At 34.0% G+C, this 27,974-nt stretch overlaps 1 protein-coding gene across 1 annotated transcript in view; it reads left to right on the forward strand.

The window, feature by feature from the left end:
- The window catches only part of LOC128997126 (uncharacterized), a 52,194-nt gene extending 27,875 nt beyond the window's left edge, over positions 1-24,319 (forward strand). The window contains exons 3-10 of the mRNA XM_054422708.1: positions 9,569-9,896; positions 11,135-11,222; positions 16,225-16,396; positions 16,985-17,130; positions 18,678-18,854; positions 20,830-21,057; positions 21,619-21,679; positions 22,629-24,319. Of these exons, the coding sequence (XP_054278683.1) occupies positions 9,569-9,896; positions 11,135-11,222; positions 16,225-16,396; positions 16,985-17,130; positions 18,678-18,854; positions 20,830-21,057; positions 21,619-21,679; positions 22,629-22,797 (1,369 nt within the window). The 3' untranslated portion in view covers positions 22,798-24,319. The remainder of the gene's footprint in view (positions 1-9,568; positions 9,897-11,134; positions 11,223-16,224; positions 16,397-16,984; positions 17,131-18,677; positions 18,855-20,829; positions 21,058-21,618; positions 21,680-22,628) is intronic.
- The last annotated feature ends 3,655 nt before the right edge of the window (positions 24,320-27,974 follow it).

Genomic DNA, 27,974 nt, shown 5'->3' on the forward strand with positions numbered 1-27,974 from the left:
TACAGAAAGATGCTAATAAACAAAAATCAAATCAAATCAAAATCTCTTTATTCCTGAATTAATGTTACATGTTTGTTAACAATTGTGTGTACAGGAAAAATAATTCCCAAGTAGACTATCCGTCTGTGTTTGGGAATGAGTTGCTAATACAGCTATACACAGGTCGATAAACATTCAGGAGTACTTAGACACTTAATGATGATAGTAAATAAAAAATATTAACAAGATCAAGAGAGAGAAAAAAAAACCTAATTGCATCGAAACATCCAAAACTCAAATTTAGTGATTGTAAGTGGTATTTAGCAATGAAGGAAAAAAAAGTGATTTGGTGACGCATGAAACTGCAGAAATTTACGAGTACAATGATTTGAGTAATCCTTCTGATTGCTCCCTGCCGATATTTAAAAGCCAGCTCATGACTCTACGCTTAAACACAGCGACGCTGTCACTCTCCGCCTCTCGAATATGTGAAGGCAAGTTTCTATACAATGTATGACAAACGTAATAAGGTATAATTTTAAGGATTGAATGGGAGAGTCTGGGAAAAGAAAAGCCGAAGTTAATGTTACTTCTAGTCAAATAACGATGTTGAACAGGAGAAAAAACCGAACATTTATTAACTTTTATGAAAATAAGAAGATTTTTTATGAACAATTGTCGAATGTTTAAAACGGGAAAGTCGCAAAACAGTTGCAAGGAAGAAAATCTAGAGTTTTTATTTAAAATAGTTTTGATAACAGATCGTTGAACGACAGAAAGTGGTTCCAGAACAGTAGGAAGGGCACCACCCCAAGCCAGGATACCATACTGCAACACCGACTGCACGTAGGCAAAGTACACGGTCCGCAACTGCTGTCCCGAAAGCACCTCCCGAAGCTGCGTGAATGCGTAAATGAGCTTACGTACTTTGTTTTTGACGTATTGAACATGCGGAGCCCAAGTCAATTTACTATCGTTCACAACCCCTAAATACTTATACTGCTCCACACGCTCAATCACTCCACATGCGCAGCCAATCGCGAGTGCATCGCCACAGCAGTGCAGCTTCAAAGATCTCTCACCTAGTCCAAAGTTATTTCTAAGAAAAATAGGAAGACATTTAGTTTTTCCAACATTGACTGTAAGTGTATTATAATCAAACCAAGATTTTAAATTGTGGAGATCTGTCGATGCAGAACCGTACACCTCGTCCCACGTACTGCCGGTGGTCACAACCGCCGTGTCATCAGCGAACAGTATCACCTTGCTATTTAATTTAACTTTAGATATGTCATTTATGTAAATAGAGAATAATAGAGGTCCGAGAGTACTGCCTTGAACCACACCATATTCTACCGGTGTTACATCACTCACAACTCCATTTATGGAAACTACTTGTTCCCGAGACTTAAAGTAGTTCGCAAACCATCTCAGAGTTGGCCCTTCGATACCTATACATTCTAATTTACTTATTAGCATGTTTCTGTCAATTGAATCAAAGGCTTTGGTAAGATCCAAAAAAGTTATAAGAGTTTTTTGTTTTCACTGAATGATTCAAAGATAAATTTTGTAAGATCGAATAGAGCGTCTGAAGTATTTCTGTCGTTTCGAAAACCATACTGTGAACTGGAAACTAAATTTTCTTGATTTAAGTAATTTGACAATTGGATTTTCACACATTTCTCAAGTATTTTGGAAAACACCGTTAGAAGGGAAATAGGTCTATAGTTAGATTTATCAGACTTTGGTCCAGATTTATATAGGGAATGACTTTAGCTATTTTGAAAATATTCGGAAACTCTCCAGTTTTTAAACTACGATTGATAATATAGTAAAGTGGTTCAATAATACAGGTAATAGATTCCTTTACAAATTTTGCTGAAATATTGTCAAGGCCTGGTGCAGAACCTCCTCTAATACTCCTGACGACCTCAGTGATCTGCTCCCTGGTGACCGGCTGGAATCGGAAGGCAGACTCCAGGCTGGGATCGGCCTCCACCAACACTGGAGGAGGACCATCAGGGTGTAAAGCTGTAGCGAGCTCTACTCCAACCGATGCAAAATAGTTGTTGAAAGAATTAGAAATAGATTTGACATGGTCGGGAGTGACAGCGTCGTTTGAATCTGCAAACTCCTGCACAGGGAAAGGTTGTTTTCTAACTGGGCGGCCGGCAGCCTCATTCACAATTCCCCAAAAACGCTTTGCGTCACCATTAGCCTGTTCAATTTGGTCCCTGTAATAGTCATACTTAGCGCGCTTTATAAGTGAATGAACGGTATTCCTGTAAGTTATATAACATTGACGTAATCGTAAATTGAATGTTTTTTTTTTAATCTTTCTGAATAATTTGTCACGTTCCCTAATTGAATTAATTAAACCTACTGTTATCCATGGCTTAATTTTCTTAGTCTTACAATTTAATTTGGCTGGGGACGTTGAGCTAGTCATAGCACGTGTGACAATATCTACCATTTTTGTAGCACAGGTGTCTAGGTCCATAGAATCATCTTGCACAGATTGCCAATTACAAACAAACATTACTCTCATGTGCAGCAAAGCGCCACTTCGCATAGTTAATAATTATTGAGTGTGCAGGTTTTGACTGCAGGTTATACTTTAAATTCATTTCAATTCTGGACGCTGACGAATTTTATAAAGATCCATGGTTTTATGTCAAAATGATTTATGACACAATTGACAGGAGTTTTAGCACATACCACCGGTATACTTCTCGTCCTCTTGTAAAATCTGAACTCTATTTTGAATGTGTTTTATGTCCATGTGTGTATACATGACATTTTTTGGCAACATAGCTTTAAATATTTGTAGATCCCTTGTGGCACTGTTTACTTTTTAAAAAAATAAAATAAATTTACAACAAAGTACAAGTATTATTGCTGAAGACCATTGACCGCGGTTGAATACAGAATTGTTTATATTTACTCATATAGTAGTAAATATTAATATTTTTGAAAGTGATAATAATAATACCAATATTTTAATCTACGAATTGAACCTGAAGCAAAGTACCGATTCACATAATATGTTTTTTTTCTTTTGTAGTTGTTCAAATTTAAAAACCTATGAAAATGTTTAATTATGTTTTGTGTTAACCGTAGAAATATGTGTGTGTATATAATCCGTATGTTGATTATCTTTGCTGCATTTGACTTTAGTTTCCCTTCAGAAAATTGTAATTTTTATTTCTAGTTACTATTCTTTACCTACATTTTTATGGATCAAAAATTCCCATTACAAGACAACTCTATTGCGGTCTACTACACGTGAAATTTATTTAATAATTGGTTAGAAAAACACCCATCAGATAAACTTATTAATACCTGTTAAAACATAGTTGTCATACGCGATCATTTACCTTGAAGTTTCTTTCTAAGAGATTTATTTCAGTTCCAGACCAACGGATTATCCTGTCACCGTTCTTGTAGCTACACATTTACTATATTATAATCTTCATAATTTAAACCTCGCATTACTACGTTCGCTACACCTGCTACTATCATTAGTGTGGGTTTACTTATAATAGGGGACCCCGGAGAAAGCTACTTTTTAAGCAGTAATTTGCATGCTTAGCGTCGTCTTTCCGCTATAATTTCCAGAGGATAAATGATCTATAATGTTTATAAATTTTGATAACGGTGTCCGAATTGTTTTGGGTCAACGTCTTGAGTTAAGCGGAATATTTCGCGTACATCAGCGTTGCCACTATTTTTCAAATGTTTATACATAACACATGATTTAAAAGTGTTTAAAGTGTGTGTTTTAAAGGGGAGAACTAAAGGATTAAATTATAATTTTTTGTTAAGAAATTAAGAAGACATTAAGGGAAGCACGATATATGTTCTAAAAGTATGCTTGTTATTCGTTAGCTTTGGCTTCTCACTACAATTTTAAAATGTTTGGCCTAAATGATTTTTTGTTTAGAAAAAACAACAGATAGTTTCACATTACACTTTATACCCATATTTGTTAACATTATTCATTCTGTTAAGCAAATTTAAATTGTTTTGATGTTATGCTTATAGAGAATAAATTACTAATGAATGGCATGCTCGTGTATTATAACTTATAACACATGTATTCTGTATTTATACAACACAATACATACAAAAGAGAGATGATATTTGCAAGAAAGATAAATCAAAAAATGTGTGTGCTCTTTGCAACGAAGCAAATTATATTGTATCTCTCTTTCGTTTTGTCCTCCAACTGATTAACAAACGGCTTTGTTTCGTTGTCCAAATATTCCTACGACCCACTAAAGTCACAAAGGCAGAACACTTTGTTCTTCCAGTCACAAAAATTATAAATCTCACCCTTGGCTAAAAGCTAAAGACCACCCGAAATTTTGGATGTTTCGATTACAAATGTTATTCATTATACGGAAGTAGCTGCGCGGAAAGGTACGAAATTCCACTGACCTAATTATAAAGCTTGGAGCAAGTTCAACAATGTGGTCTGCTGAACGTCAACTTGCTTTGACGATGTTTCTGTTTTGAGCTACGTCAGCGAATAGTTCAATGCAATGAAGCGTTTAAGTAAAAACATTTACTTGTTTTCGCGTTTTTTCCAAGCTGCTTGTTCAAAGTTTTTGGAACTATCTGGTCCTTTATTCTTGAATTCACAAAAACTTGGTTTTTAATATACTCAATGGTCGAAAGTGCAAGGTTATCTGTACTGTATACTGATGTTAGATTTTTACCAAATCTTTTATTTGGTTTATCCATGAAATTTTTTACGTCTTCCCCTATTAATTCTAAATCACCCCTTACTTCTTTCAGTTATTTTCCGTGACTGTCGTGTTGATCTTCATCCCTAAAAATCCTCATTATATCATAATTTAGACGATACCTCTTCTATTTGCTCCAAACGTCCCCAGCTTATCCCTTTTACATTTCATTCAATGCTTAGGGACCCTTATAAAATCCGCGTATTTATCAGTTTCTTCTCTACCACACTTCATCTTAAACAGTTGGCCGGTAAGTTTATCTATGAATCAATATTCAAATACAGTCAGTTTTCTTATTATTTAAATGAATGTTGTTGCTCCGTAAACAATACTGTGGGATCGTGATTGTTTTACTTAGAATATGTGTTTTGACTAAATTAAGAGTTATTTTGGCTCGTTTATCATCCGGCATTTTCAATAACTTTCAAATTTCAATAACTATTTTCTCATGGATAGGTTCTAAGAAATCTTGCAAAATCAATTAATGTAGTAGATAAAGAGCTCACTAACACAGTCGAATCGATGTTGTTTTCTCAAGTTCGTCCCACATGTAGTTGTTTATGATTCAATGCGTCAGCAAACAATCCAATGCTGATCAAGCTATAACACGTAACAGTAATACAACGCTCCACTCTGTATAAGAGCAATCATGGTTATACAATCGGAAACACAACCAACTCGCGGTTGAAATACTAGGCTACTGTTTAAATATTAGCCATGAGCTCGACTAAAGAGAGGACTATACTATTTGTGTTTTAACATCAAATGTTAAGTTTTGTACAGTCGATTAATCATCCTTTTCTCAGAAACTGTAAGGTCTCAGAATTGTTTAGTAAATCATAAATTTATATTTTATTCAATAAATTGATAATATGTCACGTATTCCGTACAACGCAATTTATTTATCGACAACAGATGAACGAATCTCAAGTTCCTAGTCAATAAAATCTTATAATTATTTGATAAAACTTTTCGAATCACCGGTAGCCACTCATATTCCAATACAACATGTTGATTATTCTGTCAATCAATCTACATGCTGTGTTCGTCAATGCAAGATGAATGCAAGATTTAATCTCCAACAGAACATGTGGTCAAGTTAAATAAAACCAATATGATTGGCATTTAATGTTTGCATCGATGTTTGTTCAATGTATCATTGACTTTTAATAGTAAAACCTATGGACGAGCTGTATCCATCCATGTTTTATTTCGTTACATTTTTATAAGATAGAGTGTACTATTGAAGTTTTATCGCATCTCTTTCTTTCATTATACTATAGTTGATGTGGTTATAAAAATATTTAGTGTAAATAAATTGACTTCTCAGTTTAGGCTTGGATGTCTGATCATAAGAAAACAGTGTCTAATGTCAGCTCATTCTCTCGTGGTTTGAAAATTCTGTTGTCTTAAATTGCCACAGCACAATCGTGGAAATTGGATAACAACTTTCCAGTAATGTGACTATAACCACTATTTGTATGGAATGTTTTAGGTTTATTGATATTCACAACGTAATGTAAACTTTCAAAATAACTTAAACTAAATCGTGAATAATGTTATTTTAGGTAGTTTACCTTTAGTCATTAATTTTTCTGTAACACCAATAACACCATGCTGATTTAGAAACCCCAAGAGAAGGCCTTTAGGGTATAGTTGATTTTTAACGAATGATATAAAATACACAGTGTGCACATCCCATTACTATGCAAGTGGTGTTACATATCAGTTAGTTTTAAAATGTAAAAAAAACTCCTTTTAATTGAGATTATGACTGAGGTCGAAAACACCAACAAGAAACTTTTCATCTCTCATGAGTTTGAGCACATCTCTAATTTTTTTTTTTTTTTTCAAAACAAAAACATAAAAAGTAGAACACTTCGTGCTAGTGTCTTTCAGCTATATTTTCACAAAAAAAACCTGGATACACCTGATCTATACAGTAGACGGAATATCAATATCAGTATGCAGGGTCAATTGCTCTATTCCCGTGATCGATGTTAAGTGTCTGTTTTCTTAGCGCTGAATATAATAGTTCATTAATTTACTTTGTAATACTGTTGAGAGAACCTAACAAGAACAACATAAAAAGTCAGTAGATCAACCATAGTTTCTACAATCAGCGCATTTAAACTGTGTTAAGTTATTAACTAAATGGTGAGCGTGTAAATATTTTCAATTGTAAATTTATAGAACAACAGACGTTGACATATAGAAAGGGTTTTTCTTCCGTATCGCATTGTAAAGTACGGTTAAAAACTTATGTTCAAGCTATATAAATAACTCGTGTTTCAACAAGTTAGCCCAAGGTTCCAAAAATACTTTATCACATCGGATTGCGACAACTAACGAAGCATTTTAATTGACCAGAGCAGTCTACAGCGTTGCCAAATTCCCCTGGAAAAAACAAATCGATCTGTCTGTAAGCTCCAAATGTTCATTAGTGACGGAAATAGTCCTAATGTGAGAAAATCGACTACACCCAGTATCCAAGTATCTGGACCTCACTCAACGAATCTGTCTTTCTCAGAGTTCCGACAGTGTTAACAAGATTTGGGACCCTGCCAGACCTGTCAGTATGAAATAGCGGTCTTAAATCTCGACCTGTGGAAAAACAGAAGTTGGATAAGTTTCCGACACCAATGGTTAACCCAGAATCGTAAATGCCCGCAATGACAAACTGCAAAATGGTAACCGACACAGTACTTGAACAATTCTATTATATTAATAAATTACATTAATAATTAAGTTATTTTCCAAAGAGTGAAGCACACACTGTGACATTTACCATGAATTACAACAACGTTTATCTAGGACTATCCATTTGAGCCTAATTGGAAAGCTAATCCTCTGAAAAGGAAATAAAAGAACACACCTAGAACAGTGAAGCCAGCAGCAGAGAACGCACCCTGAACTGAGGAAGAACCATTTATTGTGCATCACCTGTAACAACTCTACGAGGAATATAACTGAAATCAGAACAGGTGTGGGACAAACCTAAAGAAATAAAAGCTATCCTGAAATAGGAGAGAAAGATGAATCTATATGCATTCCGTCAAGCTGCTTCAGACATTAAATACACGTAAACCAGCTAGAGGGCACATAAATGAAAGGATCACCTGTACCTTAAAATCTATCCTAAATTAAGAGAGAAAGATGCATCTGCTAGCTACACACTTGGGCCTTACTGGACACGAAATACATCAACACGAGAGAAATTACCATGATAAATTGCCGAGTCTTCACCTACTTCAACAAATTTGCTGGATTATACCTGTATTCCAAAAATAATCATAATCCTATTGAAATTATGAATGGTCTGAAAAAGTGTAACGCACAATCCTACAAAAGTGTCCAAGGTCTTCCGGGAAGATGAAGAATCTTGCAGATTTATGTTCTGGCGTCATCACCTCAGTGGCTGACAAGTTAAATTGGGTTGTTATCCTGCATAATTGATGTCTTGGATTTAAGTTCCGCCCAAGCGTACATGCAGTCTTGGAGCTTTACGTTGTCTAGTTTCTACAGATATAATTGAAGAGATAACTCCATTTTGTTTACAGCATACTTGGTTACTGGTCATCTACTATCACATCCTAGGGCGAAGGCTCTAGCCTACAACCACTTGACATATTACAGGCTAGGCCTAGAGGATCGAAACATTATCACATTGATGAAATCCATTGGTGGTTGGCGGAATTTGAACCCGGAACCTCGAGGACCGATGCCCCACGCTTAGACCAGCTTGTTCCCTACATTATTATTGGTAATTGGGTCATTGGTACTCATTAGCACAATATGTTTGCGCTTACCTCTTTAACATAAACTGTTAGCTATTTGTGTATTAAGAGCAAAAAGTGCGTCATGCCGCTCGAGAACTGTAGATGACCATTTCAAGCTAACCCCGGCCCGAAGCTTTAGCTGTGCACGGCCATACATTTCGAGAACAACAATGGCTGTTTGTGTTCGTAATATTTTCTTACAACCATAATTAAATTATCATCACAGACAGATTAAATTTTTATCACAGATTATCATATACGACAGATTATCATGTATGATATCATTTAGGTTATGTTTGTGGTTTTACTTAAAATGGTTTACAATACGTGCATATAGTAATCCTTTGATGCTTTCTGACAACTAGTTTTAACAGAGTTCAATAAATAAAATGTAAAATAAACACGAGACACGAAAATATAGAATAAATAAATACACAGTACCAAACAAATAACATTAATAAACAACAAAATAAACATTGACAAAATAAATAACATTGACAAAACGAACTCGACCGGGCTGAAGAAAAATCTAGACTAGCCGTCAAGGAATATAGGAATATATATAGTACATAGATAAAAACATCAGTTGTTACTACCGAGAAAATATTACTCTGAAGATTATTAATTGATATTGGGGAGACGGGAAGAATAGTTTCAATCAAATAATTATTTTTTACCTGGGTCTTACCTACCAATTGCTAGAAAACTTATTTGGTGAAATAAAACCGGTTTAACGGTGAAATATAATTTATTTAATATTTAAAATATTATATTTATTTTGTGTACATAACATTTTAAACACCAATTATTTCAATCGCACGTTTCAATTAAAAGGCCCATTATTTGTCTATTTACGTGCATTATTTTTATTAAAATAATGCTTATGCCATCATAGGCTATTGATGCTATAAACGAGTGTTTTTTACTAGTTGTAAATAAAAAGTGCTTTCCTTTATATTGTTTTTACAAAGACATAATCAAAATAAACCACGTCTCGGTACCCCGGTACTGGCACTGAAATGGACAATGGAATTTTAGTAATAACAAACTTTCCTTCTTCAGGTGGGGTCACAGGGGGCGATCCCGGAGAGTCTTCAGCTACCCCCGTGATTGGGACATAGACTGGCCCGCGTCCCAACGGAGAGCTCAGGTGAATTGGCACGGGGCAAGCGAGGAGGTCCACGGGAGACATCGTCATCAGGACCTAGAAGACCAACATTACCACTACCAGAATGACCAGGATAGTTCTGGACTCCATCCGAGGATGGTGGTTCTACCCAGGGTCAAAGAGGAGACTCGGGGACTCTGGCACTCGCAACAGAGGGGCTCCGCCCTAGTGGCTCCTGGGGAAGAGGTCCGAGTTACTCCGGCAAGAGGCTCCAGTTCAAAGGTGACCTAGAAGTCTACAGTTAGTAATGAATGGTGGAATAAAGAATAAATGTATAAATAAACCTGAATCGTTTATATAAACCAAGATGGACAAGTAAATAAAATTGGGCAAAACCATTGACAATGTGTTGTTAGTACCTGATATAAGTTTATTTGCTTGATAAGTCAATGCAATTTTAACAGAAAGAAGATTTAAACAGTTTTTCTGTTGGATGGATATTGTAAAGGTTTGATTAAATAGCAGCTACACTAAAAATATTTATTGGTACAGTACAATCTTCGTAATGCAAGTTAAAAGCCTAGCTAGCACAATACTCCTAAAGCTTAAATTATGCAAAAATCCTGCTTTTGAGTAAGAGAAAAAAGTATTCTCAAATTTGAAAATTTCTGAACAGCACTTGAATGTATATCTAATAATTTTGACCAAACAAAACAAGGAATATACGACATTATTAATGGTTTTAAATATAAATAAATTTACTGAATGGGACGTTCAGTTTTGTATTAACATTTTAAATTTATATTCAATGTTTAGAGGGTCAGAACTGCCCATTCATAAAGATAAATAGCTGCGATTTTCTTACGATACATTAGTCAAATGATTCAGAGGTAGGCAGGGCCGAGCAAATTTACAGCAATAAAATCTAAACAAGGCAGAAGCAACTTAATATGTATCCCTATAAACACGTTAGCATAAAATATTTTAAGCTTTCCATAAATAAACGATTCACAACATTATTTATTGCAACTGTATGATAATTTTCAAAACGTATTCTTACGTACAAAATTATAACGAAACCAAAACAAATCTTTGTATTGCAATTAAGTCAATATAAATCAATAAGAAAAAGCTATTTTATTAATTTAAACTCCTAGATTAACTCAAATAAAAAGATAGGATAGACAACTCAAATAAAAATCAAAAAAATTAAAGAGGATAGAAGAGCTTGGAGGCACATGGTTGGCGAGGCCAAAAACCACCTAGGTTTCCAATGGCCACAGGAGTAAGAGTAAGTAAGAGTAAGAGTAAGATTAACTCAAAATTCACAAAAATGGATAATATCAGTTTTGATATTGAGAAATAGGGCTTTATCATTGGTAAGTAAAAACTATCTGTTTTTGTAGCATGTTTGTGAACATTTCATCATTTTATTCTAAATCTCCCTCGCTAACCACTAGTTAAGTTCTAACACTTTATAAATAAATACTACTTTTGAATCTAATTATATTTTGTGTTAGTTTTACAGAGGCACAGTGACGAGCAAAATATCAGACGGATTGCCCGCCAAAAAGCGAAATCGTGGAAACAACCGCCACAAAAATAGAGGTAAGAACAATGGTTGGCTACTGATACTAACCTATTCCTAGCAACACGGGCTAAATCACCTTTTGATCTGGTAGGAAAATCTACGGGGAAAATATACTAGAGTTCCAGGCGGATGCATTACCTTTTACTATTGTCATTTTACATTCCGAAAGAGTCACCGCCGCAAAATTCATAAATAACCATATATTATTACAGTAGAACCCCGATTAACCGAAATAAAGGGGGAAGGCTGTTTCGGATAACCAATTTTTCAGTTAACCCATTATATGCTAAAAATAACCAATGTGTTCCCACAGTGTGTAGAAAAAATGTATTTAAGACAATATATCTATTGAATGTATCTCAGTGTTTTATTTAAGCTAAACAATGGGTTAGAAAACACTTTAAGCTAAACAACTGAAGTTACTAAAGCATTTTACAGCCCTGTATTGTTTTTTGGAACCATTTCGGTTAATCAGGGTATCGCTTAACCCGAATTCGGTTAACAGGGGTTCTACTACGGATATTAGAAATTTTCTAACGCTTGAGATGGATCCCTTATATGACAATTTATAGCATTTAATAATAAATCAAAAGAGTTGTTACCATCCAACTTTGACCTTTTGTTACTGTATGGTTAATTAATTGACAGACAAACGATGAAAAACATATTGCCATTGTTCAAGAATTGACCCATTTAGCAACGAGCCAGCAACAGCAACCTTATGAAAGCAAAGGAATATGTTTGAAAGGGTTTAATGTGTTTTTAATCTCTATTCCGTTTGAATTCTACGAGTTCGACTCTATTTTGTGACTATTTTGAGATAAATTTTAAGGTGAGCCTGCATTAATATTATTACGAACAAAAGAACGGTAAAACTACTACCAGCCTTCTGGTTAAGTTTTAACAAAGAATAAAGCACACTTAAACAAACAATGCAAAATATTAACATTGACAAAAACCAGAGCTACTGACCTAATTATAAAGCTTGGAGCAAGCTCAACAATGTGGTCTGCTGAACGCATACACTATATAAATAAACACAAAATATTGACATCAGATCATTGGACATTTTTTTGTCAATTATTTTGTTGTTGTTGATAGGTGTAGTAAAAATGAATTATTAGTTGGCAAGCCAATTAATAATGGCTTTGAGTTTATTCTAAAATAAAAGGAAACATTTCGTCATCATCAATGCACTCAAACGTTTTAGGGCCATTTTAGTCGTTATCAAGACGTGTGACTAAATTACCAGATGATTAAAATCCTTTCTCGGTTTATCCAAAGTCAATGTATAACCCGTAAAGTAATTTAGGGTGCATTCAGAAACAACAGCCAAACTTGAGACGACAATAGGTTGGCAGCAAAACAGCTGATTGTGTTAGCAGTCAGCTGAGCATTGTTGGGAAGCACGGAACCAGCTGGTAATATATCAAATGGGCATTAGCATAATATAATGACCATTCATTCACACAATGGCAACCTGTCATCATTCAACAGTGCACTGAGCACATGTACGGCTGCCAATGCAAGGACGTTGTTGTTGAAGACTAAACTGATTTGTTGTTATTGAGACAAATTATTGCTGAGTCAAACTGCCAGTAATTATTCATTGTGTTTGAATGTGGTGTTTGTGGCTTTAAGCTATCTAAGACTAGGAAAATGAGCCAAACTAACCAATGTTTAGTGGTTGCATTTCCATCTACATTTTCAAACAGGAACTTATGTATTTATAGAATTAAGCTACAAAATGATCAGTGTCAACCAATTCCGGTCGGGTTATAAGTACGTAGCATGATCATGTGCATATCATCCCTAAACCCCATGACTATACAATAGCAAAAACCAGAAACAATCTGAAATACGAGTAATATTTAATTGAGCTCAAAACCTTGCCATCCTCTTTTTGGAAGATAATTCAACGAGCTGTTTGTTATTCAATGCGCTAGCAAATGTTAGCCCACTTCTGCAAAATCTGTGTTAGCAGCAGAACTTTTTCTTGTATCTTTTAAATTTTCTGTACTGCACAACAATAACCATAGTGTGAAAGTATCAAGTTTATTTTTATTCATTTGAAACTCTGTGGACCATTTAGTTTAGATTGTGCAATGAAAAATACAAAAGGGAAAATTTGTTAAAACATAAAAATGCTCAAGCCAATTATATGAATCTCATTATAATTTTACAATCGTACCATAAATTGGAGCTTTGATTTTACAGAAAGAGTGAAGTTCGTACAACCGAATCGTCTAGCTCAGTGTTTCATACCCAGACAAAGTGGAATAGTAAAGTAAATATCTTTCATTTAATTTTGCATAAATTTATTTTTGCAGCTTCACGTCAATGTTAACGGTTATACTTCTTAAGTTGGTTCCCTGTAATATTTACCACGACTAGGTACTTTAAACATAGTTAACGTTTATAATTTAATACAGATGTTTGGTCTACATTATTTCTTGATTCTTATGACTAATTGTACAGTAAAATAACCGATAATTACAATTTTCACTCTACACCCTATACAGCCTTAATCACTCCCTCCGATCAAAATTGCTAATCCAGGTCAGATAAAAATACCCCGGGATCCCCGCGGGGTAAATCATTGTAGATGGAGAAGGAAGTCTACGCCTATTGAAATAGTTGGCACCCTGAAGCGACGCGACGACCCGCGATTGCACAAATACTGTTGTGGCGTCGTCTACCGCGTGTAGTCAGACGGGCCAAGAGTAATGTGTTCCCTGGCAGGTGTGCAGTTTTGTAACTATGTCAAAAATAAATTGAGGTGCAAGTGTTAAAATTAGTTAAACATTTTAAAAATAAGTTTTACTTTGTCACGTATTTTCAACCTAAAATGCAAAACGACAAGAACGTTGTACGTGTAAAAGCAATTTGGCAACAATGGTTGTGGGATCAGCTGTTGTATTGTTGTGATATTTAAGTTTTGAATTTGGCGACAGCTTGTTATTGGCATAACCTACAAATCGTAGAATGATATTTTTTTGTCAAATTGATGCCAGTTATAATTGTTATAAAGAGGTTATAATAATGTCCACAAATAGATTGGATGGAAATGACCTAGAGTGGTTCGTTGAACGTAGTACCATTGGAATCCAAACAAAACAAACATGTTTTAATGACGTTATAAAGCTGTAAAAATGAATTTGTGTGTTAAGGTAACTATAGGTTAAATTGGATATTCCATTTGTCCGTGAAACATATGTTCTATTTACATAGTATTTTATGAAAGCATTCGATTGATTATTATAAGTGATCGAAGTGAAAGTACTGATCAAATGGTCCCAAAAAATCAAGGTCTTCTAGGCTTTAATCGTTTCAAACTTATTATCTCTCCAAATAATTTGCGTTAAGTGTAATGGGACCCACATTTTATAACTGCACTATACGTTAGCATGGCTGCACTGAAAAAAGGTGTTTATGAAGTCAATACTCAATAACTGTTGGATACGTAACGATGTCATTATTCATATAGAAAATAATTTAAAATGATAAAAAAATTTGTCTGAGATGCAAAGTAATTTTTAAACCGACTTTTCAATTCACGTCAGCAATACTTCTCCGAATCCACATCCTCTTAGTTGTTACACTGACTAAACAAACTAAAAAGTAAAATAATAATTGTCATAAACTTTAAGGGGATCCACCACCTTTAAATGGTTATTTATTTATTTTTTTTTACATTTTTAAATAATGTTATTTTTTTGTTCTGCATACTTTTCTGAGTATGTGGGTAAAATTTGAAGACAAACTGAACATTTTTTTCTTTAAATAATATTAAAAAATAGAAGTTGTTACGAACTGCTTTAGAAACGCTATAGCCTACTTTAAAGCTCGTTTTCCGCAAGTTCTGTTTTTCCGTGTTTCTTATTACATATGTTTGAATAACTTTTAAAGTATTATAGATAAGCCATTAAACTTTTTACTACTTGTTCCTTGTTATATTACTGAGATATTTAGTCATAAGAAATTGTATAGCTAATAAAATAAAATAATTATGATTTTTTTTATTTGTAAAATACAAATTTTTATTTAAAAAATATAATTGCTTGTAACTTTTTTTCTGAAATGGTATTTTAATTATAATGACCAAAAAGTTTCTTGGTATTATAAGGTTAAAAAAAATCAATAATCATTACAATTGATCAAAAAATAAAAAAGTTATTCAAAGTTTAGCAATGTATCAAAAAACGCTAAAATAAAACGCTAAAAAGATTTTATAAAAAACTTGAAAGGTGAAAATTAAATTTAAAACCTCAAAAGCTCATTAAATAAAGGTCCTAAATATAATACCTGCATAAAAAATGTCTAACTTACTAAATGAAAAAATTGTCATTTAAAGGTGGTAGATCCCCTTAAACAAATCGACCCCTAACTACTTAAACTGTCAAAAGCGTCAGTTTCAAGGTAAACTAACTGTTGTTGGGCCCGCATCACTTGACAGGCGGATGATTGATAGCTTCAAGTGACATGTCACTTTGCCAACTAATTGCCACTGGACCTCACACAATAGAAAGCCAATTCACCGAACTATTTATAATTGACACCATACGTCTGGGTGGGTTGTGTGGTTGGCAATTGAACCGGTTTCCAATGTTGGCTTAGTAAATTTGTTTAGTTTAATTTTGTTTCAGTTTAAAACTTCTACACATGTCCATGGATCAGGTTTAATTTGTCCAATATTAAATTTCACTGTTCTACAGCTTAAGAATAAATTAGCGAACTATCTGGAAGATAGGTGTTTATTAGTGTAAGTTAGTAAGGCTTGGGACTGGAAACATTCTTATATTTGATACATTTTTATTTAACTGAGGTTTTAGTTCCAAATTATGTCATTTTCAGTCTTTTAAAAATCTGTCATATGCTCTAGGTTGACGAATGTCACTTTGTACTAAAACCATCCTAGCTTCCAACACTTGAAATTTTACTTAAATATAAGTGTTATGAAAACATTAGCTGAAAATAAATATTTCAGGCCTTACAAACCTATGTTTGCATTTTCTACAGGAGCTGCTAGAAAAGAGCTGTGGCAGTTCAGTCAGGACGAACCTCCTCGAGCCCTCACCCATGGCAGGTCCAAGGTCTGCGCCCGATGTCCTAGTGACAGAGCGGTGCTGGCGAAGAAAGGAGACACGTCAGTGATCATGGAAGTGCCTCCCATCATACCGTGCCATCCTTGGTAAAATGTACAGCAGCTTAAGCAGAGAACTTGAATACACTTAAGCGGTCAATAATTTTAAATATTGAAAGTAGTAAAGTATGAAACAATGTTGGTAGTTCCTAGTACAGTTCCTGGTTACTTAGAGTTAAGATAATAGTTAAGTTGCATGAGCAAACAATGTTGCTGTAGAAATCTTGTGAAATACTGTAGAATGTTGTTCGTTGCAGGGGTACCTCCATAAAGACATTTTGTTAATGAATGATATTTGTGTCTTGATTCTTCCCCTTAATGTTCAGGTTAAAAAATATTTTGTAATCTACGAAATTAGTGATCATTGAATGGAATAAGATGATATCACTCAGACTGTTAAATTTTCAATCATAAAATACATTTTGCTGGATGGCATAATTAAAATGGATGGTGAATTAGGATTAAAACTAATCATTATCAGTTTAGCGACCGAACTGGATGAAAAAGTATTTTGAATCAAACTGAGGATAACCACTATTTTAATTCCATAACATTTTAGTAAAGCGTTGTTGTAGCCATTAAATTGGTTACTATCAATTAGCGTTGTAAAAATTACAAGTTTCAAAATCTTTTCAGGTCTTCAATAGAAAAGGTGAAGCAAGAAGTCCTAGCTGGGCCCGAGCCTGGTAGTGAAGTTTCTGAGGGTAGTCACAAAGTGGTGATCAGACTGTACCGTCACAAACGGACCATCGTCAACTGCGTCACAAGATACAACGTCATTGGTGAGTTTAGGACATTTTGATAAAAAATATGAGGGGTTTAATCTTAAAACAAAAAAGCCTTATTGTTTACAAAGTTTCATGTAGCGTATTAATAATATAGATAGATAGATTTACAAACATTACAAAGTTAGTGCCCGTCATCTTAATTTATTGTTCAACAATTTACACAATTACAATTAACAATTTACAACAATTAACAATTTTACTAACAACATGTTTTGTAACAATTGTTGATATTTTATTAACAATTTCATTGACCAATATAATTTTTCTGAAGATGACCCAAAGCCTAAAGAGCAGTCTCCAGGCCGCCCCCCCTCACAGTTCACAATCACTTGACGCATACTTTACAGGCTTAAAGACAAACTGTAAATTACATTAAGCTTGTTCTTGACCTACAGACATGATATGGTTATTTTATATTTATTTTTGTCTGGATGTAAAAAGGTTAGGCTACATGTACTTAGTCCTAGTTAGGTTTAAAAGGTCTATATAGTCTTACTATGGTAGGGGGTATATACCATCCATAGTTAGGTATACGTGGCGTCTGATCGGATAGTATTCTGTTTAAGTCCATAAGCTTGGGTAAGTATAAGTATAGCTTGGGTATAAGCTTGGGTAGGGGAATATAATTGGACTTATATTGGCTCAATAATCAAAATAAAAGAAAATAAACAGTATCAGCAATCTGACACATACTTTCTCTCATTAGCTTGTCTACAACCAATATCTTTGGTAAGCGATGAGAGTATTTGTGATATTTGTTAGGTAAAATCACAAAAGTTGCATTAATTTTTGAACCGTACTTTTACAGGAATGGGGGGGGGGGTTACACTATTTTGTTTAGAATTTTAAGGACCATAACAGAGGAATTCCAATCAGAACTGGTATTTTGGAAAATCCATTAGGATATTCTGTTTTTTCATAGGTTTTATGGTAAAATAACATAAGATACAATAACTTTTGAACCGTAATTTTTACAAAAATGGGTGTTGCACTTTGTTAATAAGAATTATAAGGACCATCACATACTCATTTCAATCAAAACATACTTTTTTAGAAAATCCGATTTTCTGATATTTTATGCGTTTGCATGGGAAAGTTCCATACGTTACAATACATTTTGGATGGTACTTTTTACAGGAATGGGAGTTCTAAAGTTTTGTTTACAATTTAAAGAAATAAAACATATTTTTTTTCAAAATCATACCAAATATGATTTTCGAGAAAATTCAATTTTTCATTTGTTGAATTGTAGTATTACCATTAAAACCAAAAAACCTAAAAATTAAAAAAAAGACGCTGGATATCAAATTTCATCAAAAACGGACTACAGGTGTGGTCTGTAGCTCTGTACACATCCACACAGACAGACACACTCACGGAAAGACTTCACTTCAATAACCAATCTTTTGGGTTAAGGGGGACCTAAAACGGTTTTATCCACTCAAAACTCAAACTCGAAAATGTTTACGGAAACACTACTTTCTCCATATACAATGTATAGGAACAGAAAGTAACCAACCCTCATTTCCTTTCCCTTCCAGTTCGCAAGTGTCCTGAGCTGGAGGTCGGCCCTGCAGTAAGGACTGACTGCCCCTCAGGTAGGACCTGGGGCTCTGTATGTAACATCAGCTGTGCTGCTGGATATCAGCTGGAGGGTGACGTCATCACTGAGTGTGGCGACGACCTGGAGTGGTCTGGAGTTACGCCTCAGTGTCTACGTAGGTATATACTACGTGCATTTAGTTATACTAAGCCGGGAAAGGTATGGGTGCCTTTTTCTTAGGTATATAAGCCCAGGTAAATTGAACCTATACATAGTCAGCAGTAGGTAAATACTAGGACTGGTTGTTTATGTACTGTAATATAGTTAGTTATATACAAAGTGTGTGTATATACTTCATCTGCTTGGGTATATACCATCTCTAGTTAGGTATACGTGACGTCTGATCAGATAGTATTCGGGTTAAGTCCATACATACACAAGTAAGTAGATATACGTCATCATGCTATCACGTAAATGTATATCTCGAATTCATAAGAGTTCTTTTTAAGTACTTTTAACACAAACAACTAAACCATGGTTGGAAAAAGCAATACCTAACATAGAAAGTCACATTTAGTTTGTTGGAGTTTGCTCGAGTTGTCGAGTTTGACCGGTGTTGTTTTGATTGTTCGTCGAAACTTCCGACAAAGAATCTGAAAGGATTTTCCTCGGCTTAGTTAAATATTGCATGAGGCACAAACCTGACATACAAAACGAATGTTATAGCTTTGGAGTAGCCATTCAATAAACAATTCTGTCACAGTTCCAAGTATCCATAATCAAACATAACCAAAACAAAACAAACATGCTTCCATTGCTTACATAGAGAGCTGTTTTAATCAATACAAACAGAAAATGCAACTGTTTAGTTCTGCATAGTTATTTCTTAAAAATCCCACATTAAAATACACCTCGAGAACAGTGAAACAAATTAGTGACAAATGCATCCAATAATAACAACTAACTAATGTATGCACCAACAATGAGACAACATTTGCTGTTTATTAGTCACACTCCATTAAGGACCAGGCAAATGATCAAAGCTAGTTTTAGTTCAACTATGTGTAGTGTATAATTAACATTGGCTCATTCAGCTCTTTGAACTCCTAGACTATTAATTTTCATTGAGATTTATTTCAGTGGGTTTAATTTATCATCAGCCGTTTAGAGTGAATTATAATTGTAAATAGTCTATGTCATGCTGCCATGCTATGAAAACTACTTAAATGAACTTTGGGTGGTAATTTGTGACTGATGGATTTTAATTTACTACACCATTTGCTATTTCAGAAGAGATATTGCACAGTCACGTGCGTAAAACACACTATACTAACCTGTTTTACTATATTGTTGAAAGCATAACAATTTAGTCATCAATTGTCAATCAGCTGACAATTATGAGGTCGGATATTAACGTTGTATGTAGGTTTGTTTATTTTTGTACCGATTTACTTCTTTTGTATTAACCATCGTTGAAACTTTTATAACTGAAAACATCAGTTTACTTGCAAAACTATTGCTTACCCTATAGTGTAACAACTTGTAACTTAGTGTAGTACTTGTAGTGTTATAGTCAGAGAGTTCACGATCTACTCTTAAATAACAGATACCCATTTAGTCAACAACAGCGAAATCAAACGCCGCTAATATGATTACAAAACAGACTTCAGATTTCATTACGCAATAAGCAGCTAAACACCGTAGCTCTATGAAGTCAATGATAAAACTTAGTTCCTTATGCATTTTACATTCTTGTGGATCACCTGAATACAATAATATGAAGGTGTTTATGTCAACAATCAAAAGGCCGTAACAATCAAAAGCGATAACGTAAAGTCTACTCTTTATTCATAATGTTATTTTCCAAGTCATTACGGTTACATGGTGATTTCCGTAATCTACAGCTTTTCGTAGAAGCATTTGCGTAGCAAGGGCTCAATGATATGTTATACTGTTTCTTCATGCTATATTGCTCTAAGTTTGTAAAAGGTCAGTCCCCCAGCTTAGCAACGATACTCACGGGGATCGAACCCGGCACTTGAAGCAACAAAGCTTAGAACGCTAACCAACAAACTTTATGATTTTTTACTCATTTACCTCGTTATATAAATATTTCATGGATCTAATCACCAATTTTTATCACATTACAGCCACAACATCTTGCCCTGTCCCGGTCAGTCCAGACCATGGACACCTCAGTTGCCGTACTCCCCAACACCATCCCGTCCCTGCTAGAGCCAAGGGTGTACTTCCGGACGGGTCGGTGTGCCACTTCCGGTGCGACCCTGGGTACGCGGTGCCACCTTCTCAACAGGGGCTGACGAAGGTCCGCTGCATCGGGGGTAGTTGGGACAACCATCAGGACCCTGTGTGTGTGGGTGAGTGAGCTTCTGTGGTTGATTTGGTAGAGGAAGTGGACTTTTGCGGCGTAAATTTGGTAAAATTTGTAGTAGATCTGAAAAACGTCAACATCCAACGTGTTATGAAAAGAAACACATTTTTTAAACCTGGAAGAAATTATATTAACAACAATCCTTCATTGCTACATATTGAAAATTATATTACGTGCTGCATTAATTAAACATCAACGGTTTTAGTAACGGCAAAGAATATGTGAGGAAGTAGGGGAATAAATAAACACAAAGAATAGAATATTTAATCTATGATTCACTGTGTAATGTTATATAGTGCAAAAAAATAGGGATCTAAAATAAAACAGCAAAAGAAAACCATTACTTTAACAGATGAAAAGGGTGGTCAGATGAGAAATTAGGATGTAAAGAACTAAATGCAGCCAATACCTTCTCTATGGGTTTCACACTGTCTATTCATTTTCAAGCAAGGTTAGGTTGGGTAAAATATAATTTTACCTTAACTGAGTAGGAATAATAAATTGTTTGTAACCGTGCTTGGGTTTAACCGGTATGTAAATGTTTCAGAAACTAATGAGCTTAAAGAGGAAGAAACTTCTCCAGAAATATCACCAGATGAAGCATTAAGGTAATATTAGGAAAAAAATATTTATCGTTAGTTTAATGATTAAGACCAAACAATTCAAAAGACTTTCTTAAATTCTGTTGTCATTACGGACCAGCTTAATCCAAATGCGAAAGTATGTTCGGTAACTATCTTGATATTTTACAAACTTCTAACATTAGCCAAAACTAACGATTCATAAAACTGCTGCCTGTGCTCTAGTATTACAAACAAAGAGTAAGATCGCACACTGTAATATTCAGCCTAAAATTAGGGATATCAACCCACCGAAGTGTAACCCAAAAGAAGTAAACCTCAACCCATGCTTTAGATTTTACATTAGGGTTAGAAGGTTACTTGCAGTGTCCAAATACAAATTAATTAGAATTTGATATAAATTTACACACATAAGTTAAAGAGCTGTTTTTTTCCAAACTATCTATTTGTAGGATCCAAAGTCAATGGTAAAACTAAGCAATTTCAAATAAGTTACGCTGAAAATAACAGCAAAATTATTACCGTGGACATTTTTAACAAAAAACTTTACTTATTACAGATTATACATATTATGGGTCCTTAAACAGTTAATTTGCACTGTCAGGAGATAAAATGCCTTATATATTGAGCTTATGTAAATGAATAAAAGTAAAAAAAAACATATATTAACCCCTTAAACATTATTATTGGTGTAAATATATGTCTATTGTAACCCACATGCAGTGCAGTAAGCACGTGGTTTCAGTACTAAGGTAAAGCCATGCAAGGTTAGGCCATGTGCGAATAAGTTTATTTTAATAATATTCTGCTTAAGTTAAAATACTGCCAGAGGAAGATATCCCTTTGGTACTAGCTGCTTAATGCAGTTATGGAAAACCATAAGCAGGAATGTATATACACAATAACCTTCGTTTGTTATATGGAAGTAATTAAATCCAATCCGATCTCATCATGACCGTGTGTTTCCCAACTCCAGGTTCGACGGTAAAGGTTGTCCCAAGGACCTGTGCAAGAACAAGGGGAAGTGCATCGTTATCCTGGGGGAACCCATGTGTTCCTGTATGACAGGATATTCAGGACCTACCTGTGAAGACCAGGAAGAAGATCTGGACGAGGACCCTAGCCAGTTCAACACGATAACCTAGTCAGCTCTGAAAAGTTACCTTTCTCTGTCTTCCAGCCTAAAACTGTCTTAGTTAATACTCAGTGGATAGCTTTAAATGTCTAACCACAAAGAGATTTACTCTATAAATAATTACTCATTGCAAATTAATTACCAAATCTATAAATATTTGTTGTTAAATTTAAAATTTGCATTGCAAAATTCAAACTTATTATATCAGCCTGTTCGAAAAAGGAAAAGTTGTGAAGAGTTTGGTACGGGGGTTTACTATAAGAAACAATAACTAATATTTATTGCAAAGCGGTCAGTGTGCAAAGTCCAAATTGATTTTTTATTTTAATAATTTATAAGAAAATAATCTAAGAGAAATTATTGTACTTTTCTTTGGACAATAAGCAAAACTCAAAATTCTTAAGACTTCTATTGAATATGGAAAATACATTTTGATTTTATTTTTATATCACAAATAAGAAGAGTTGGACTGTCCTTATTTTTTTAAACGAATAAAGTAGAATATACTTCCATTTTTACTTATTTTTTTTAAGTTAACAAATGCAAATAGGAAAAGCTTCATGTCAATGGAAACATTTGAATTTATTTAAGTTATTTCTTAGATTATTTAAGTTTTTACAGGACTATTTAAGTTTATCTTAGATTATGTGGAGTTGCCTTTATTTCACACAAATCAAGGAACTATCTAACAAATTTAAAGTAAGTAAGATATATGATTGCAAACACTGATTCATGCTTATTTTAAATAAAATTTATTATTTCTAAAATCGTCTAAGTCTCTATCAAGACTCTTTATTCAAATACTATTGAAGATTATTTTCAAAGAAAAATAAATAGAAGCACTGATCCGGTTGAACAGTTTCTATTGATTTATAATAATAATAACTATTCACTAGACACAATCAATGTACATTAAGAACGGAAAAAGATGTTTACCAAAAGATTGATTGGAATATGTTTTACACCAAATACGGTTATAAACTAGTTGCTATACATACTTTTTTAATTGCAAAAGAAGAAAATAAACACATACATCCAATGTTTTATGTAGGCTCCACTTGTGAATAAAATAACTAAAACGTGATTATTGGTTGTAGTTTAGAGAGGACAAATTGTTTTAGCAAATAAGTGAAATAAATACAACTATATTAAACATATTTCAGGTTCAATATTCATATTACTTAAACATTGGTAGAAATTTCAGGAGAATCCACTAGATATCTTTGAGTATTGTTGTATAATTTACCGTTTCTGTTAATGATCATCGTATAAGTAGTTTCTTGTTTCTGACAGTATTAACAAAATGTTGTAAGTTAAAACCTACTGTGGCTTTAACATGTCAAAGGTTGCTTACTAAGCTTTCACTTCTCGTACAAACAGATACGAGAAAATGTTTATGGTACAAAGCAAACAAACTATAAACTGTTGTTAAATAGACTAACTTTTTTTATTTGGTCTTGCAATTTTGTTTGCATAGTTTAGGATTAACAAATGTGATATTTTTGTACATAATAAATATTTTATAAAAATAAGTTTAAAATGCGTTTCCTTGTGTGATTTCAATATCTTATATTATAAATACATACGATAAGTATCAGTACAAATATCGTAGCTTTAATTTACTATAGTAAAACTTTTCGTCATTGATGTAGGTAGGTTACATTCGACAATATTCAACAATAACAACAACAACAATATTCAATCAATTTCACTTTCGTTCCCCCGTGACACGCTACCACCCGGTTTCCCTAAGATCGGACAGATACACAACCGGTTGTGTTCTACCGTCTCCGTGTAACGTGTAACCGGTTATGTCGACGTGACGTGTAAGGTGATCAGCTGACAGACACTACATCCTCGTTAAGAATTAATTGGGATTAATTGGACAGGAATAACTTATCTTGCATCTCGCGGCTAGTTTATAGTTTACCAAGTTGGGTTTAAGATTTACCATTCCGTTAAAAGTATAAATTTATTTTTTTGTTTCATAAATTGTAAGAGAGGAGATTATTCATTCCTTGATTTCTTTGTTTTCCTTGGTTTTGCGAAACGATTTGGGCAACTAACAACTGGTGTGATTGTGAAAGTTTGTTAAACACCGCTGGTGACGAGAAAAATACTAAGAAAAACATTCTATTTATATATTAAATATGTAGCTTTGATTAAACATACTACCACCACAGACAATAGACCATTATGGTATTTCTTTTGTCTATGCTACCACCTATGCACTGATTCGGATAGTTTAGTTCGGATTCCACTATAAACTTTAAAAGGGAACTCCCTTTAATTAACAGTACTGTCTAAGAAAGAGGTCGGCCTTTACAGTTACTAGATACAAGATCGCGCCACTCATCCTACACTTATCTCCATTCATACTTGACTTAATATGACTACCTTCGTATGGTCACCATTTCAGTTAAAAGTATTAAAATACTTTTTAGGTTTATCATAATTATTTATCTGCTCTAAATGCAATTTCAAAGTCAATGGCTGTAGCTAATAATTATTGGCCAATAAAAATCTCAGCTTAGTCAATTGAGGCTTTGGCTGACTGGGCTGTGATAAAATACCCTAATTATTGTTATATACCGAATTTTTTATCAACAAATGTAAAAGGCTGATTGCAAACTATCGCATTTTTGTATTTCCATTAACTATAGAGAGAAATTAAGAACATAGCGAACTAAATGAGCAATGTACTGTGGCAGATTTTTAGTATTTGTTCAATTGCTGTCCAGACAAATCACATTGAGAAACCATCCATCTTCATAATACTGACATTGAATGACATTTGGAAACGACACCAGGGACACACCAACAAATAGTTATTAAGTAAACAGTGAAGTTGCATCTTTCCGACAGTTGGGGATAGTTGTAAGTTAGATTATTGTATAGTTGTACTTTGATTATTCCGACTGTATTTGTAACAGGAAAGTATGGTGAATGTCATTCCTGAAATTTGACAATTCGTTTGAAAAACTGACGTTTCAAGCTGGGTTCAGCCGTTTTTTGATCGTTGTGATTTTAATAAATAGTCCTGGTTGGAGTATAAGCTAACCTCAGTCATAGTCATGAGAAATCAACATAAGACTGAATCTCACACATTTAACTCTCGTATTAAGTTTATATTGCAGTTTACACATTAGTAGGTCTAGAATTTCTATCTCAGTGAGAAAGTGACAATTTGGGAACCCAAATATCGTATTATCAAAGTAGTTACCGGTAATCTAGTTTTTTTTGTGCATAAAAATTACCAAATATGTGTGAAGGGATAATCACAAAGATGGTTACGCAAATAAAATTTTCTAAAAAAAGTTTCCAAAACAATGTGTATTTTTGTAACGAATGGCTTTCACAGTCCCATGCCATGAAAAATTAAAACCGAATTCTAAGGGGATGGTATGTCTTAAATAACAGTAAAATGTCACAATATATGCCTAATATTATCAAGTATGATATACAAAGAAATATTTGACACAATTTTGAAAATTGTTTTAATAGGCTATCTACGTCTACGGTTATGTTGAAGTTAAGTCTCTCACCAAAAGTACCCTAAAGTATCTGGTAAGTAGCTGATGTTAGAAACTAGCTCAACCATTTACAGACTCTTGTCTTGTTGATGTGAAAATATTATTATTTCCAAAGATCCAAAACTGTTACTCTACTTTTGCAACATCCTGCATTTAGTCCAAAATACTGTGGTTTTTAATGACAAGCCTCTATTTATCTAAAAAGATAACGATACGATGAATGGTAGTTTCAAGTACAACTCTAACAATCCCTGAACATCTTCCTGTTATGTCACTAGTAAGTATATCATTAGAACGAATGACCCCACTCTTGTGATATATGGAACGACAGGAGAGTAGTCAGAAATAAATCTTTCACTCAAGGACACCGGCTCCTTTCCCTAGCGCCTCTGGAGCGAATGCATGTATAACACACGTCTAAGAGGATGGATCGAAGTGCTTCACAAGGAGTATATCACCATTGACTATACACCTCTACATAGAGGTGTATAGTGTATAGTAGAGGTGTATAGTCAATGATATCACTTTAGTAAATAACATAGACTAAACATATTCCCCTAGAGTTAGTTCTCGTGGATTAAGAAATAACTGGTGATGGCAGGCCAGAGTTATTTAAGTTATTTCGACACTTTATTTCACCGGTCCAATCCAAGTTTTATGAGGTTTCTAGATCTGTTATCTTGGTACGTTTTTCAGGCGAAAAGGTATATCGCTAATTTCAAGATTGGTACAAAAACTGGCTATAGGCCGGGAATACAAGACGAGGCAAAATATCCCCACCACAGCAAACCTGCAGACTAAGCGAATTTCAATTTGCTTGATTGGATTTACACTAAAATATATCCTTAAAAATATCACAAAGTTATTCCTTATTTACAAAGCATTAGATTAACAAGTAATTAGGTTTGCTGCAACAGGGAGGGTTTGAAAGTGTTTTTTTGTGAAATGTTAATACTGTATGTGTAGTTGTATTAAATTAATTTTCCAAATTTGAATAAAATATGTTCATGAACAAGCAAACTACAACAGTTGTTTATTCTCCATAAGAATAACATAGGGACTTGAACTTTCTCCGTAACCATTAGGCTTATAATGATGCCTCTATGTACTACATAATTCGGTTTTAAACTCTATAAAATGGTTTGGAAAGTTTTTATGTTTTAAGAGTCAAAAATGGGAAAACCCAATTTTAATCCCATAAACAACATTACCTCCCATGTTCCCATGGTCCGATCATGCTGGTTCACGAACTCATTCGAATAAATGTAGGTTTACACGTTTATAAAAAAATTATCAAAATCGGATAATTGCTTATCGATATAACGGTCACACAAACACATATATGAATTTGAACGGACGGTGTTTTTGTCTCTAGGGACCTCAAAACGATAAAGAAAATCGGTCCCGGGTCCAGGTCTTACCATTAGTACTACGGTAATAGCGTATTCCCTATATGGGAAATTTGCTAAAAGAGTTAACTTCAGTCATATTATTTTCAATTAGTTGATCATAGCAGTCATAGATAACGCATTAACTTTAATATGGTAATACGTTGACTACTTTTAACCCGTATTTACAAAAAAAAAAAAAAAAAACATGTAAATGAATAACCTACTTAACTAAATTTTGTCTGTAGTCCGAGGTTAAGATGTTA

Source organism: Macrosteles quadrilineatus, unplaced genomic scaffold (genome assembly GCF_028750875.1).
Source record: "Macrosteles quadrilineatus isolate MER2022 unplaced genomic scaffold, UCM_ALF_1.0 Scaffold_6__1_contigs__length_79288215, whole genome shotgun sequence".
In the NCBI taxonomy this organism is placed as follows: domain Eukaryota; kingdom Metazoa; phylum Arthropoda; class Insecta; order Hemiptera; family Cicadellidae; genus Macrosteles; species Macrosteles quadrilineatus.